This window comes from Excalfactoria chinensis, chromosome 2 (assembly GCF_039878825.1).
Source record: "Excalfactoria chinensis isolate bCotChi1 chromosome 2, bCotChi1.hap2, whole genome shotgun sequence".
Lineage (NCBI taxonomy): Eukaryota > Metazoa > Chordata > Aves > Galliformes > Phasianidae > Excalfactoria > Excalfactoria chinensis.
In genome coordinates, this window is record NC_092826.1 from 71,208,305 (window position 1) to 71,222,366 (window position 14,062).

The 14,062-nt window shown below is 36.8% G+C and overlaps 1 protein-coding gene across 9 annotated transcripts in view; it reads right to left on the reverse strand.

The window, feature by feature from the left end:
* Window positions 1–609: 609 nt before the first annotated feature.
* The window catches only part of CDH18 (cadherin 18), a 458,142-nt gene continuing 444,689 nt past the window's right edge, over window positions 610–14,062 (reverse strand). For 5 of the 9 annotated variants that reach the window (XM_072327840.1, XM_072327841.1, XM_072327839.1 and 2 more), the window contains 2 exons: window positions 9,544–9,795; window positions 610–7,953 (listed from right to left, as the gene is read on the reverse strand). In XM_072327840.1, coding sequence (XP_072183941.1) covers window positions 7,463–7,953; window positions 9,544–9,795 — 743 coding nt within the window. In that variant the 3' untranslated portion in view covers window positions 610–7,462. Of the gene's footprint in view, window positions 7,966–9,543; window positions 9,796–14,062 lie in introns of all 9 variants that reach the window. The other 4 variants (XM_072327833.1, XM_072327837.1, XM_072327832.1 and 1 more) reach the window with 1 other exon arrangement.

Genomic DNA, 14,062 nt, shown 5'->3' on the forward strand with positions numbered 1-14,062 from the left:
CAATAATCCAAATAATTTCACAAAGGCTTCTTAAAGATTTAGATCTTTTCAAAATGATCAGAGTAAGTAGAGTTTAAAAACATATGACCTCAGAATCATTTTCCTCCATGTTACCATTTCCTACTTGTAACTAGCAATAAATAAATAAATAAATAAATAATAGAAAATGGAAAATACAAGTCCATTCAAAAAGCATAAGTTTGAGGAGGTTGCAAATAGAAAACGTGAGCTGTTGTTTTTACTTCTTTTGGGGGACTCCAGATATGGTCTTTGTGAAACAGTCAGGATACTTCAAGCACAGTGTTAAATGAGCAGGCCTACACAAACAAATAATTTGCTTAGTAAGAGGGAATTTTATTCTTGGTACACAGCTACTTATGCCCCATTTAAGTCCTACTCTGAAAATTGGTTGTTACACATGTTGTACTTGAGACTTCCAAATAGGGCTTTGTTCTCAAACCAGTTCCAAAAGATACAAGAAACGATTACTTTTATGCATGAAATGTGGATATTAATTCAGATTTTAAGTAAAAAATGTACACCTTTCATAATAAAGTCAAGAGCAATCTAGTTAGTTTCAAAATCATTACTGAGGAAGGTATATGTGTTTGCAGAACCGTACCATGCCTGAGAACTACCTTCACACTAAAAACCTAGCAAATGCATATGACAAATCTGTCAAGATGGCAATTGGTAGTTCTAATGTTTGAATTAGAATTAGGCTATTTAGACTGATTACCTATGAGGAGAAGTTGCTCTGTGTGCCCCATGATCTCTAGGAGTCCTAATTCCAGTTATTTTTCTGAGGATAGGGATGATTCAGCTGATACGCATTGCCCACCATCTATATTGCTTTGTTGCATGTATTTCCAGAGCAAAAAAAATCAAATTTAGAAGCACCTGATGTACAAGAGCTGCTCTGAAGTAATGTCTCCTTTTTTATTATGTCGATCCACCATGGCAGAAGTGAATGTTTGTGGTCAAACATTTCCACCAATAAACTGTGACATTTTGTTGCCATGTGGCAGATGGCAGCAGAGGGACAGTCTGACAAAATAGTATCTGTCGTGGAAGTGCATATAAAGCAAAGGTTTGTCACTGAATTCCTCCACACAGAAAAAATGGCTCCCACTGACATTCATTGACATTTGCTGGGCACTTACAGAGACCAAATGGTGGATGTGAAGACGCTGAAGCTGTGGATGATGCATTTCAGCAGAGATGTCAGTGACAGTGGGTCACCTCCGCTGTTGCAAGTGCAGCATGCAGGCTCATTCATTGCTGGTGGAAATGCATAATTAATGGTTGTGACTATTGAAAAATAGAGTTTTGTAGCTGAGAATTAGCTCTATCAAGATGTGTTATGGTGCTCTTTGTATCTATTTTATTTTTTTTCTGTAAGTAAATAGGAAGGATTGCTTTCAGAGTGACCTATGTAGGAAGAGTCCATTGGATCTCCAGGACTTTCCTGTTAATTAAATGTTCTAGGTGGCCTTGTGAGGAGTTACTTAGCCTCAGGGTGACATGTAGCCCACAGAAACATTCTATTAAACTCACAAGAGAAACTTTACAGCTTATGAAGATTTGGTGTACCTACACATTAATATGTTTTGCCAAGAATGAAAAGAATTGAATGGATTTTAAGGAACTTGATATTAAACTATATGAGAGGATAATGAGTTCTTCTGAGAGAGAGCCCAGTGAATCTTAGATATGAAAGATGATCTAAAGTCTTAATAAATATTCTTCAGAATGTGTGAGCAACTCAAATGAGGACCAGAATAAAATAAAGCAGTTTCTCCCCTGGACTTGTATTTGCAGTCAGGCTAATGTTCACCTTGAAATTCAGTGATCTCTCATCATGCTGAGATTTTCTGAGACTATGCTGAGGCACATGCAAGGACTGCATAGACCGGTGCTGGACAGTCTAAACTGGCCTATAGGCAATAACATAGAACAAGTAATCACATTTCCATTTCCTGTCAGCCTTCACTGTATTTTCAAATTCTGTCTGTCCAGAAAGATGTTACATTCAACAAATTATGTGTCTGCCACTCTATCTCTGTTTTCTAGGATGTAATTTGTAAAGCCTGTTAATTCACTTGAGAAAGAATGAACGATTCCTGTACATGGCTATTTCTTTTGACTGATCATTGGGATTATCCTTGCATGTTTTGTTTTTTTTTTATCTTCTATTCTGTGTCAACTTAGGATAATAACTCTGGCTGTTACCACCAATCTGGTTTCATAGATGCGCAATTCCCTAACTCACTCATGTAGATAATTTATTCCTCCCATAATGCTGTATTTCAGTTTCAGGACAGTGATGGTTGGAGTGTAATAGTTGCCACAAGTAAAAGTAATGAACCATTTAGCAGTCACACTGCAGTCTGTTGCAGAGTATCTCGTGGTGGCTGTCTTTCCCTACTCATCTGTAGTGATAATCATGTAAGACAGTCTTTGAAATAGTGACACAAGTGAGTGACTTTACCAGGCATTAAAATCTATTTAAAGTTACCATACCGTTTCTGGCCCTGACCTCATTAATACTGCGGTATCACTGCTCATTCTTATAGACCGAGTGCCTTTTGATAGTTCTGATTCTTTGGTGAGTATAAAATACAGGTGTGAAGACAAAATAACCCGTTTTAGTTGTGATGTGGAATACAATAACCCATCACCATAGCAAAGAGCATATTTTATTTGAAAAATACGAATAAAAGGTTTTGTCCCTTTTGTTTATTAAAGGAGAATGTAACAATTTCTATCAGTAACACTTGCATAAGGAGGTATACTTTACATTACTCTTTTGTTAAAAAAAATATATATTTTGGAGACTTTGGAAAAATAAGGATGGCCCAATACTTGCAACACGCTCCTAATGTTCCTTAGAATGCACCGTGCCATTTATATGTACTGCAAGTACAAGGTCTTAGCACTTTATAATCCACAGAGTTACCTTAGGCAGCATAATTTCATATTCTCCTCCATGTATATAATGTTTCCTTCGTGTGAGTCTATGAGTTTGGTTAATTCCAGACCGGTCCAAGATATGTATTATTATTATTTTTTTTTTGTAAAAAGATGACTTTACAAAGGCTTAGAGCACAGAAATTTTGCAATTCCTTTTAAACACCAGTGAGAATATTCACATAGACATTTTCTCACATTATTTGCAATTGAAACAACTGCATCGATTAGAGCTTGAAAACAACAACAAAAAAATGTTTACAAATATTTTGATTTTCTACAAAGAAATGCAGAACATAAAGTGCATAACAGTGAAATTACTTTCAACTTTTACAGTTTTCAATGTTTATGCAATAAATGGTAACACTGACAAACAAACTGTTTTCATTGTCTGAATCTTAATCTGAAACCAGCTGAATTACAACTCTTCTTTAAAATGCATTAAATCACATTTTTTACTCTTTTTGGGTTTACAATGTATTGTATATACAGCACGTTTCCTACACAAGTAGGACCATTTTCTCAGATAAGACATCCTTTACAGCATATTATGTGCCCCTTCTGTTACAAGAAATTATTTGAGGTAATGTGACAAAATAATTGAGTGTAAGTGCATGATTATTTCAATAGCTGTTGCAGAATTAAAATTCTACACCTGAAATCTCTTAAGCATCCCTTTCTATGTGCCATTTAATGTTACCATGCATCTTCCAGCTTAAATAAAACTGGCAGTTATCAGCATTTAGTTGTTCACTGACAACAGGATTAATATTTAGGGTAATATCTGAGAGCACGAGCATACAATGGGTTTATGAAAGCTTTAAGCAAAATCCATACAATCAGACTTAAACATAACCCTGGTAAGATTTTCCCACAATACTGTCACTGAATTTACACTGAATTTAAATTGGCAACGCTATAAAATGACTGTACCTTCCATGGAACACAGTTTTCTTTCAGTTTAATCAACATGAACATAGAAACTCTCAAATGTATTTTAAATTTGTTCATAGGACACAAAAGATCAAAGGAAAATTCTGTGGGATAAGGGAAATAAATCTGAAAATATGTTCTTTTTGCATCATGAGGCCTGCTTCTGTGGCCCTGAAGATTCAGAATTCTGCTATTTGTCATGCAAATAACACGACATGGCAATGTGCATTTGAGTAAAAAACAGTAAGCCTAGCAAGCATGCAGACATATCATGACAGAAAAGCACATTTGGCGATCACTGTGGATAGGGCAAACCGAACAGGACACACTGCAGCATCGCTGAAGTACAGTCTCAATAACCCTGCAGAATATTAAATGCTTCAGAATCCCTGGGGCTTTGGGTAAAATGCACATGTTGTATAGCAGCAAGAGAGCACCAGGAATGGTGAAAAGGATTCTTAATTCTGTGAGATACAACCTTCTCTTTTCATTAGCTTAATCAGAACATGAGCATAGAGAGTGACTGTGTTGCCGCACTTAATTTCTCTTGGCTTTAACCTGAATGTTCTATAAAGCAAACAAAAACAAAACAATGACTGGAGTACTACTTAAAGCAAAATACGCATTTGATTTCCCCTGCTTTGGTGTAGGGTAAGCGGGAACAGCCAAAAAGATAACTAACACTGGCTCTCAAAACTACTGTATAACAATGAATGCTGTTCTAATATGCAAGCAGTACAAACTATTATGAATCATGATACTACCAGTGTTTAAAGATTTTCTTCTTAGCACTCTAATCATACCGTATAAAAACTGAGAAGTCAGAGAAAGCAAATGTAATCTAAATCAAAAGAAAATGTATCCTCATAAAAAAACTTGCACTTCTAGTTGCTTCCTTGGGGATGAAATCGAAACACATCCTAACACTACCCTCAGAAAAGATACATAAACCATTCTCAGCTTATGTATAAAGGTCACTACTTCAAAGCAGCTGTTAAACTGTACTCTGCAGTGAGGATGCCTTCAGCAAATGTATTACTAGAAGATTCTGTATTTGGTAGAAATTATACAACAAAATCTGAACATAGATTACAAAACTACTTTCAAATCATCAGTAGGACTTCTTAGGGCTTGGAGTTTTTTCCCCTCTAAATTGGTTTGTGAATTTCGTTGTTGATAGGAACAGTACAATTTTAAAATCGAAATGAAAACAGTGTTAACAAAACAACTCTGGAAGTAACTGCGACTAATATATATATTGGTTTTGGAGAAGTTTCTTTCATAGCTTATTTCTCCAGAAGGCTGTGTAAACCAAAAGCCATCAACAGCTTACTGGTAAGGAGTTTATTGAAAGAAGTAAAAATTCTCAAAGTGGGACTGATGAAAAATTGAATAGAATTTACCTTCTTACACTGTAAAGAAGTAAATGGTTCACTAGTGTGGTTCATAGTAGGTCAGTGTAAAGGTAGACTCTGCTCGGATGAGCAAGAACTGGAATACATTCAGAAAAGAGCAGTGAAGATGGTGAAGGGCACGGAAAAACAGAATAATGAAGAGTGGCTGGGGGAACTGGGGCTGCCTAGCCTGGAGGAGGCTGATGGGAGACCTCACTGCTCCACAACTACTTGGAAGGAAGTTGTAGTGAAGAGGGTGTTGGTCTCTTTTCTCAAGTGAAAAGTGAGAGGACATGAGTCAACAGTCCCAAGCTGCATCACAGGAGGTTTAGATTGGATGCTAGGCAGAATTTATTCATGGTAAGGATAGCTAGACATTGCTAGGGGCTGCCCAAGGAGGTGGTGGAGCCACCATTCTGACAGGGACTTAAGAGACACGTGGGTGTGTTACTTAGGAATGGGGTTTAGAGGTGGACTTGCTTTGTCAGGTGACAACACCTCACCTGATGATGCTGTAGGTCTTTTTCAAGTTAAATGATTCTATGATTGTAAGTAATTATTTCTCTGCCAATCTGAATCTCTCCATATCAGCCCAAAGTAGACAGAGAGTACATAGTTTCTGTCCTGAACAGTTTCTCTATGAAATGCATATTGTAAAAGCCCACATCTCTAAGTAGAGCTCCAATCACTTTAAAAGCAGAAGACTTCAGTAGATAGTGAACCTATTCAATCATAATCCTTCGTGGGATACTGTGTTCTCCTTGTCCTCTCACATTATCAGAAGACATATTATCAGAAGACAGAGAAACAAACTTTAACCTTTTGTTTAAAGTTTCAAACAAGCCAAAAGGAAAGAGATCTTATAGACAGTAAGCAGTCTAAAGAGCAAGTTCTGCAATACAATAAATAAATAAATAGATAAATAAATAAATAAATAAGAGATCAATTTATTTCATCCATAAGAAATCCAAAATGACACATTTCTTTCACCCTCATCTTCCTTGTTCATCTTCCCACAATGTCTGAGATAGGGAGAAAAAGAGTTTGTTATGCTTACATAGAAATTACTCTAAGACAATTACCTATGTAATGAACTAAAAAGAAAACGATCATAATCATTTTCACCACCTTGTTTAAGCTGTCTCTATCTCAGTGTCTTACCAGCAGCAATATTTGGCTATTAGACACATACAGAAATAGACACATTATGATCAAGAACTCTGTCATAAAGTGACTGTTACAGCTCCTGGATTAGGACCAGCAAAAGACTTCAAAAGCTCCGTCTATTGCCGTAAGTGAAGCACAGTGAACTGAACACCTGCATACTTTAATTGTGCTGTCATTCTTGTTTTTACTGAAAGAACCTATGCTTTATCTGCTTTGCTGCATAAAGAGTACTTCAGATTCATTTACATGAATGATGTTCCCATGAAAAGACAAAAAGCACGCACACTGAAAACAACACTTCTTCTGGAGTGGGTCTGGGGTTATGGTCCAGAGCTGTGTTTGCACTGGCAGCTAATGATGCTCTCCCTCTGCTAGCTGGTTAGGGATAAAAAGATCATGAGGGACACAATGAAATGACATTTTCACATTGCAACTGGCTAATTCAAATAGATTAAACCATCAAAGGACCACTTATTTTAGAGGACAGGTGTGGATTATCCCTGCTGTTAAAGGAAAATGACTCCTAGGACTTCTCACACTGATAGTAAACCCCATTAGCTACCTCACATTGGGATCACAAGGCCTAGGGCACAGCTAGAAAGGCAACCTCAAAACCATCTGCAAACAATTTGCTCTTCCATTAGCTATGTTCCTAAACAGGCATGATCAGAAACGTACTGTAGCTCAGAGATGTTAACCATATTGCAATAGAAGTGTCATTGTCCAGCTTTACTTTAGGTACTGTTACTGATACGGTACCACAGACTTTATTGAGCAATTAAAAATATACACAAGGGACAACTGCTTCTTTTTTCTGTATTTTTCAAAATTTTACTTTCTTCCAATTGGAGAACCCAGTTTCAAATATGAAAAGGGCACTTGTTCTACAGTAACTGTGTACAACTTGCTCAGTTCCAAGTACTGTATTCATTTGCTGTTACCACTGCTGTCGTTCTATCTCCAGCTGTTTAGGAACTTCTCTGTTCTGGGAGTTACAGCTAAGTTGTTCTTTCTGATTCTATTTCCCCATAGAGTTCAGCTAGCTTCTTGAACTCAGGCCCCCAGTCTCCAAGGTAATTATAATCCTGGTCAGACTGTGTTGTGACTGAATCCAGAGAGCTGATAGATCCAGCTTCTGATCTATGACCCTCATAGGCATATGTCTGTAAGGAGTCATATGGGGGCACGCTGGGGTCCAGATCAGCCTCTGCAAGTCTTTGTTTAATGAACTCCTGAACATTTATACTGTCAAGGCTTGAAGAGGGATGATGCCTTGGTGCAGGCTTAACTTCAGGGCGGACATCCCTCCGATACTTTAGCTCTTCTGCAGCTGATGGATTACGTAGTGCAGTGATATCAAATGCTTCTGTGTCTTCTTCTCCACCGCCCTCATCATCATATGTCACAACATTTTCTCGGACATCTTCTTCTGAAATGATCAAAGGCTCCTTCTTGCTACGTCTTAGGGTGATGAAAAGGACCACAATTGCTAAAGAGAAAACTGCAGATATTAGATTAGGTTTAAAGTTTACAGTTGAAGTAAACAGATATAGACCACAGAAACAGTAGCTACTAAGTCATGACTTAGGCTAATATTTGTATTCTGATGTTATTAAGCTGGCCTTGAACTGGAGTATCATAAGTTCAGGCACACACCCAATTTGTAAAAGAGCCTACTTACAGTCCCTAAGTGAGCACTACCTTTGTTGTGTAATGTTATATGAAATTACATAGATTACTGTAGCACCAGAAAGCACTCACAAATTTTACACAGCTCAGTTTTGACACAGCAACATGCATAAAGAAACAAATACACAATTAAGGATAAAGTTAAAAATCCTAAGGTAAAAGTACAAACTTCCAATACAGCCTGATCTTCCAAAGGGCCAATATAGGACACATTCCTATTTACTTTGAAGGAATTTCTAGGATTTCTTGAGCCATTAAATCCAGTTTAAGGATTATTAGGGATCTCATATAGGACACAAAAATGGATAAAATACTAGCAGTTAGATGAGAAATGAATAACTAAGGCTTCCATTTTTCAGATGCATTGTTAAAGGCTTTCAGAGCTTCATTAAGACTAATATTCAGCATATACACCTCATTAAAATGTACAAGCTTTATTTTTTCTCTTATGAATAGTCCATCTTGTATGATAAAATATTAGATTAAAAACCAAATGTATTACAATACATTTCAAATATATATATGTTTTTTTCTTTTTCCCAGAAGGAAGTTCTGAAGTACAATGTGATAGGTGCATTTTAGAAAACGTAGAATCTTCAGAAAATAAATCCTCAAAATATCCTATGTGAGTCACAATTCAATTCCTACTTTTTCTTTTCCAGCTCTGTCAGAATGCAGAGAGGCACCTGAATAGATGAGTATTACAGAGATATGTACCCAGCAAGTTTTGCCTCTGCCACAAAAAGAAAATATACATATTAACTAATGGATAACATTCTAATTGGCCCAAACAGGAAAAGAAAAAAATAAATGTGGAAAGAAAATGCACTTGAAAGGACATTTATCTAATGGAGCCATCGTATTATCTCATGTGTCCCTTGCCCCCAAGGAGTATATTGTGCATTGCTATCAGCTTATCCCACAAAGGTAATTAATGGCTTTTGTACAGTGCTAATGGTGTGTCTTACAGTGTAATGCATTTCACAAAGCTTTCTTCATCATCTCTTTTCTATCGTTTTTTTTATTTTATTTTATTATTATTTTTTTTTTTTTTTTTTTTTTTTTTTCCCCTGTTCTAGGCATGGAATTAGCCAGTGGTTTTTTGAAATCTTTTCAAATTATAGAAAAATGATCTGCAGCGCTAATTACTTGATAACCCCTGAAAAACTATTTCTAGTGGATTCCAGATATTCATGAATGTGCTTTAAAGGCTTTTTTTCCTATTAATTTTAGCTGAACCTTTCCCCTCTAATCACAGCTATATGTTTCTAATTACCTCCTACTACCAGGCAGCTTCTGGTTCAAAAACATATCATATTAAACATTTCTGCCCTGTCACATTCAGAGAGCCAGCAGAAGATGGCAGTACTTAATACTGAAAATGACTTACCAAGAAGAATGACAACACAGAGCAGGATTGCAATTAAAGCTCCTGTGCTCAAGCCAGCTGAGGAGAGGAAAGCTTCAGCATGGCAAGTTCTCACGCGTCCATCTCTCTCACATGCACAAACTCTAACAGTGAGAGTACTGCTGCTGCTGAGAGGGGGCACTCCACCATCAGAAATCAGAATTGGGAGGTAATAGATATCTTGAGTGGTTCGACTGTATCTCCTTCGTCTTGTCAGGATACTGGCTGTGTTATCTACAATATCATAAAAAAAAAAAAAAACAGAATCAGAAGCAAAATGAAAAATACTGTTGACTGATTGCTCATTTCCCATCCAGCAGAAGCACCGGGAATTTTAATATTTCACAATCCTAATCCGTGAAAATGCACAAACTAGATTAAAATTGAGTACCATTTCTGGTCAAAAGAGGAAAAAGAAGGGGCAGGAAGAAGTAACAAGAAATAAATAAGCCTTATTTAAGTTTGTGTCTTTAAGTCAAAGTGGATTTTGACCAACATTTTGAACTCAGGTTGCAAGTTTTTGAAACCCACGATATACTGTTGGTTCTAAAACAGACACTCGCAAATGTGAATACCTGGAATCCTGCAAATCTCTGTTGTGGAATTTTTCCACAATACCTGATACTTAAGCATACTACATGTGCACTGCAAGAGCATTTATGAGCTCTAATAAGGATGGTAAACTGCCACCCACGTTTCTTCAAGTTTAAGAATTGCAAAGAGCATAAAAGAATGCAAGGGAAGAAATGGTATGATAATATACAGTTATATCTTAATTTCAAACATGTAATATTTCATTTTGGTTTAGCAGCCACCACTTTAAAAGTATGGGTCCTTCAGTAAGAGTCTGCAAATAAAGCAAACAAAATTAGTGACTTAGATACTGGAAGTGTGAGACAATCCAAAGAGAAATCATGACCAAGAAGAAGGAAGAGAGGCTGGAAGAAAAGAGCTCTCCTCGTGTGCCACTTGCACATCATATGGATTTGCAATGGTTTTAAAGGCTTTTAAAAAATAACCACAAGGTGAAAAGTGCAAAAAAATACGTCTTCTGGATTTTTCTTCCTATTACAAAACCAAACAAAAACAAACACAGAAAACTAAGTTTTCCTTACCACTGTATATACAGCACTAAATGTGTTTCCCATAAATTATGAAAAAGTGAAGCCCGTGGCACTTTGTGAAAATATAGCATGACAACACATCTAGTGTGGCACAGTCCATGGGACTGCTTATTTTCTGCACAGGTATTTGAACAGAGGAGTTAGTTTCCATTTACATTGGGTGCAAACTACATACTTAATATTTATTTATAATTTATACTTACATACAATTATGTTTCATCTGGCAAGCTCTGTACCAAACTCTAAGGCATTAATTTTTAAGTCGCCTCTCCACATTTTATTTTGGTGTGTCACCAAGTAATAGTACTGATAATATCTGTTAGTGTAGCCTGCAGGCATAACATCATAATATATTTGGTAATTGCTTTCACATAAGAAATGTGTATGAAGTAGGAATTACCCTTGGTCAAAAAGGAGTTAGGCTCTTGACCCCAAAACTGCACAATATCAGATTCTTCTGCATTCAACCTGATTAGCTCTCTTCTCCATCTTCTATAATTCTTGCAGGTCTTCAATATGGTGACTTTGTTACAAATTCATCAAGTTTTGTTCTCATTTGCAGTGGGTGCAAAATATGATTTCTATTTGTTTATCATCTGTTTTCAGTACACCTTACAGTCCTCTTCAACTTTGTCATGTCACAACCCACTTTTGAGGACTGAAACTTGAACTTCATGCCAGCTTCCTCCTTAGAGGCATGGCACCAGCCATGTACAATGTCATTCACACTCATTCCATTTAGAAAACCCTATTTAAGCCAAGATGGGATGGACAGATAATTCTGTCACCTGAAACAACCATATACAGAGCAAGATCACAACTTTATGGAAATAAATAATATTTGCAAGTTTATAAAATATCTTTGATACATTCACATGCCATAATAAAAATATTTTCAATAGAGAGCAGAACATTTCCAACACGGAGTTGGTAAGAAAAAAAAAGGTAAAATGCTTTTAACACAGGGTTATGAAAGGGATTCCTGTATAACCAAAAACTTAAGATATGTAGAAATATGTCTCATAAACATTCTGTTAAACTTTAACACTACTCCATATTGCTTAATCTGGACCTATGAAACCTTATTCAAAATGTTCTGATGTTCTCAGTAATGCTGAAATTTTTAATTATCATGTTGTTAAGACATAAATGATTTATTTCCAAATCATTCTCCACCTAGACCAGGGAGTGAATTGTTCTGTTTTATAAATGAGTCAACTGAAGGAAGAAATCAAATTTGATAACACCAAGACACAGACTGCATTTATTTTATATAGAAAATTCTTCCCTAAAGCAAAGCGAGCATCTTTAGTCCATAATTACAGTCTGTGCCCACCCGGAGAGGTCTTACTTGGCTTTTCTGATTTAATTTTAAAATATGAAGAAAAATCTAATTTAAGAAAATTGAACTAACTTGTTCTTTGATACAAGTGTGGTTTATTTTTTGATTAAATGCCGTACCTTAGCAATCAAAGTGACATATTTTAAAATGCTTCTGAAAAAAAACCACATGATGTTATGGAACACAGACTGCAGGTAGATCAACTACATGGCTTTTAAATTTTCAGCACATATAATGGTAAAATTGGAGAGCAAAGTAAGCTGTTTCAACATTCTGCTACATAATGTTGCAAAAAAAAAAATTTTTTTTTTTTTTAATTATTATTATTAATAATATCTTAACCATTTGCCACTTTCTCCATTTTTATTTATTTTTTAATGCCTAGACTGTCACTCCTAGCTTCCCTAATAGTGCTGGAGGCATGGATAAAAGTCTTTCATGGTTCAAACAGAATACAAAATGACCTTCAGTTGGTTGGTCTGTCAGCTGCCAAAGCAGTGGCAGATTAGGCTCTGGACACAGACCAAGAGCAGAAAAAAAATTACAGAACACATAAATTTGTGATTAATAAGGAATTTCAAATGAACGCATATTTTGCACGAAAATAAAGTAACATATTCTTTATACACATGATGTGATGATTGCTGCTTCTGCTTTTCTGTACTCAGGAAGAAACTCTTCATAGTCATCTTCCTCATATGAACAAAAGACTTTTAAAACATTGTTCAGTATGCTATTTGCTTCCTTCCTTGAAATGTACCTTGTTACCACCTATTAGCAGAGCTCCTCTGTAATAATTCCTTATTTATTTATTTATTTATTTATTTATCTATTTATTTATTTTAATCTCTGTCATGGTTTCATGGTTTTTAATCAGTATTCCACATCATGAAATCATGCAGTGCACAGGGAGTTAAGAGTTAATGCTGCAGCTGTGATGATTGTCTGTATACTTCTTTGTGAGTTCTGGTCTCATGGTCTCAGAAGAGAAGAATGAACTACAATTCCCAGAAGACTTCATTTTACCATTTCCGTTTTCCATTTGGAGGGAAAGATAAAACAGACTGGAAGACCACAAGACTTTCCCTCTCTGCTCTCTGGCTGTTTTCACCCATGGCATTAGAGTAATGAATTTGGTTTTGGAAACTCTCTCATTTTATTTGGTTTATTAGCTTCAATTCCAATAATATCGTATTACACTGTGTTATCTCACATTCTGCTACTGTATTTAGTAAATCATTATTATTATTATTATTAGCTCATTGCTTCCATTATCAACTGTCCAGGCCCATCTCCCTACTTTTTCCCTTCCCCAGACCCTTTCCCTGGGCATGGATGGATCCGCGGGGTCCCTTCACCTCCTCATCACAGAACCTAGGCTGAACCAGGCTGAACCATGACAATCTTCTGTGCATTGCAGACAAACAAAACAAGGCTGGAGAGTGAGTGAGAACTCAGAAAAGTGATCACTCACACTGCCGAATTTCAGCACTCTCCCCGGGATGCTATTGTTTGGGCCAACTAAGAGTCTCTCACGTAAAACCCAGCCTGAGGCAATCGCGTACACCAGGGAACCTCCGAGCAAGCAGCATGGACATGAGTGCACGAGTTTGCCTCGTGGTGAAAAAGGAAAAGGTGAAGAACCATTTCCTACCCCCCATCTGCCCCTCCCCTGGTACAGCTCCATGCCGTTCCCTCGGGCCCAATGGCTGTCATACAGACCAGAGCTCAGCGCTGCTCCTCCGCTCCCTGTGAGGAGCTGTAGCTGCCGTGAGAGCTCCCCTCAGCTCCTCTGCTCTGCGCTGAGCAAACCAAAGGACTGCAATCGCTCCTTGTATGTTTTGCCCACCAGACATATCACTATCTCTGTTGTTTTCTTTTGGATACGCTAATTATTCCAACAGCCCGTGGATCCTCAAGCATCCCTAAACAGCTCTGTGCTACACTCTGCAGCACGTAGCTTCTTTTCATGCTATGGTAATACTACTCTGTTGGTCTGCAACACAGCGTTCATATTATTTCATAATCTCATAAA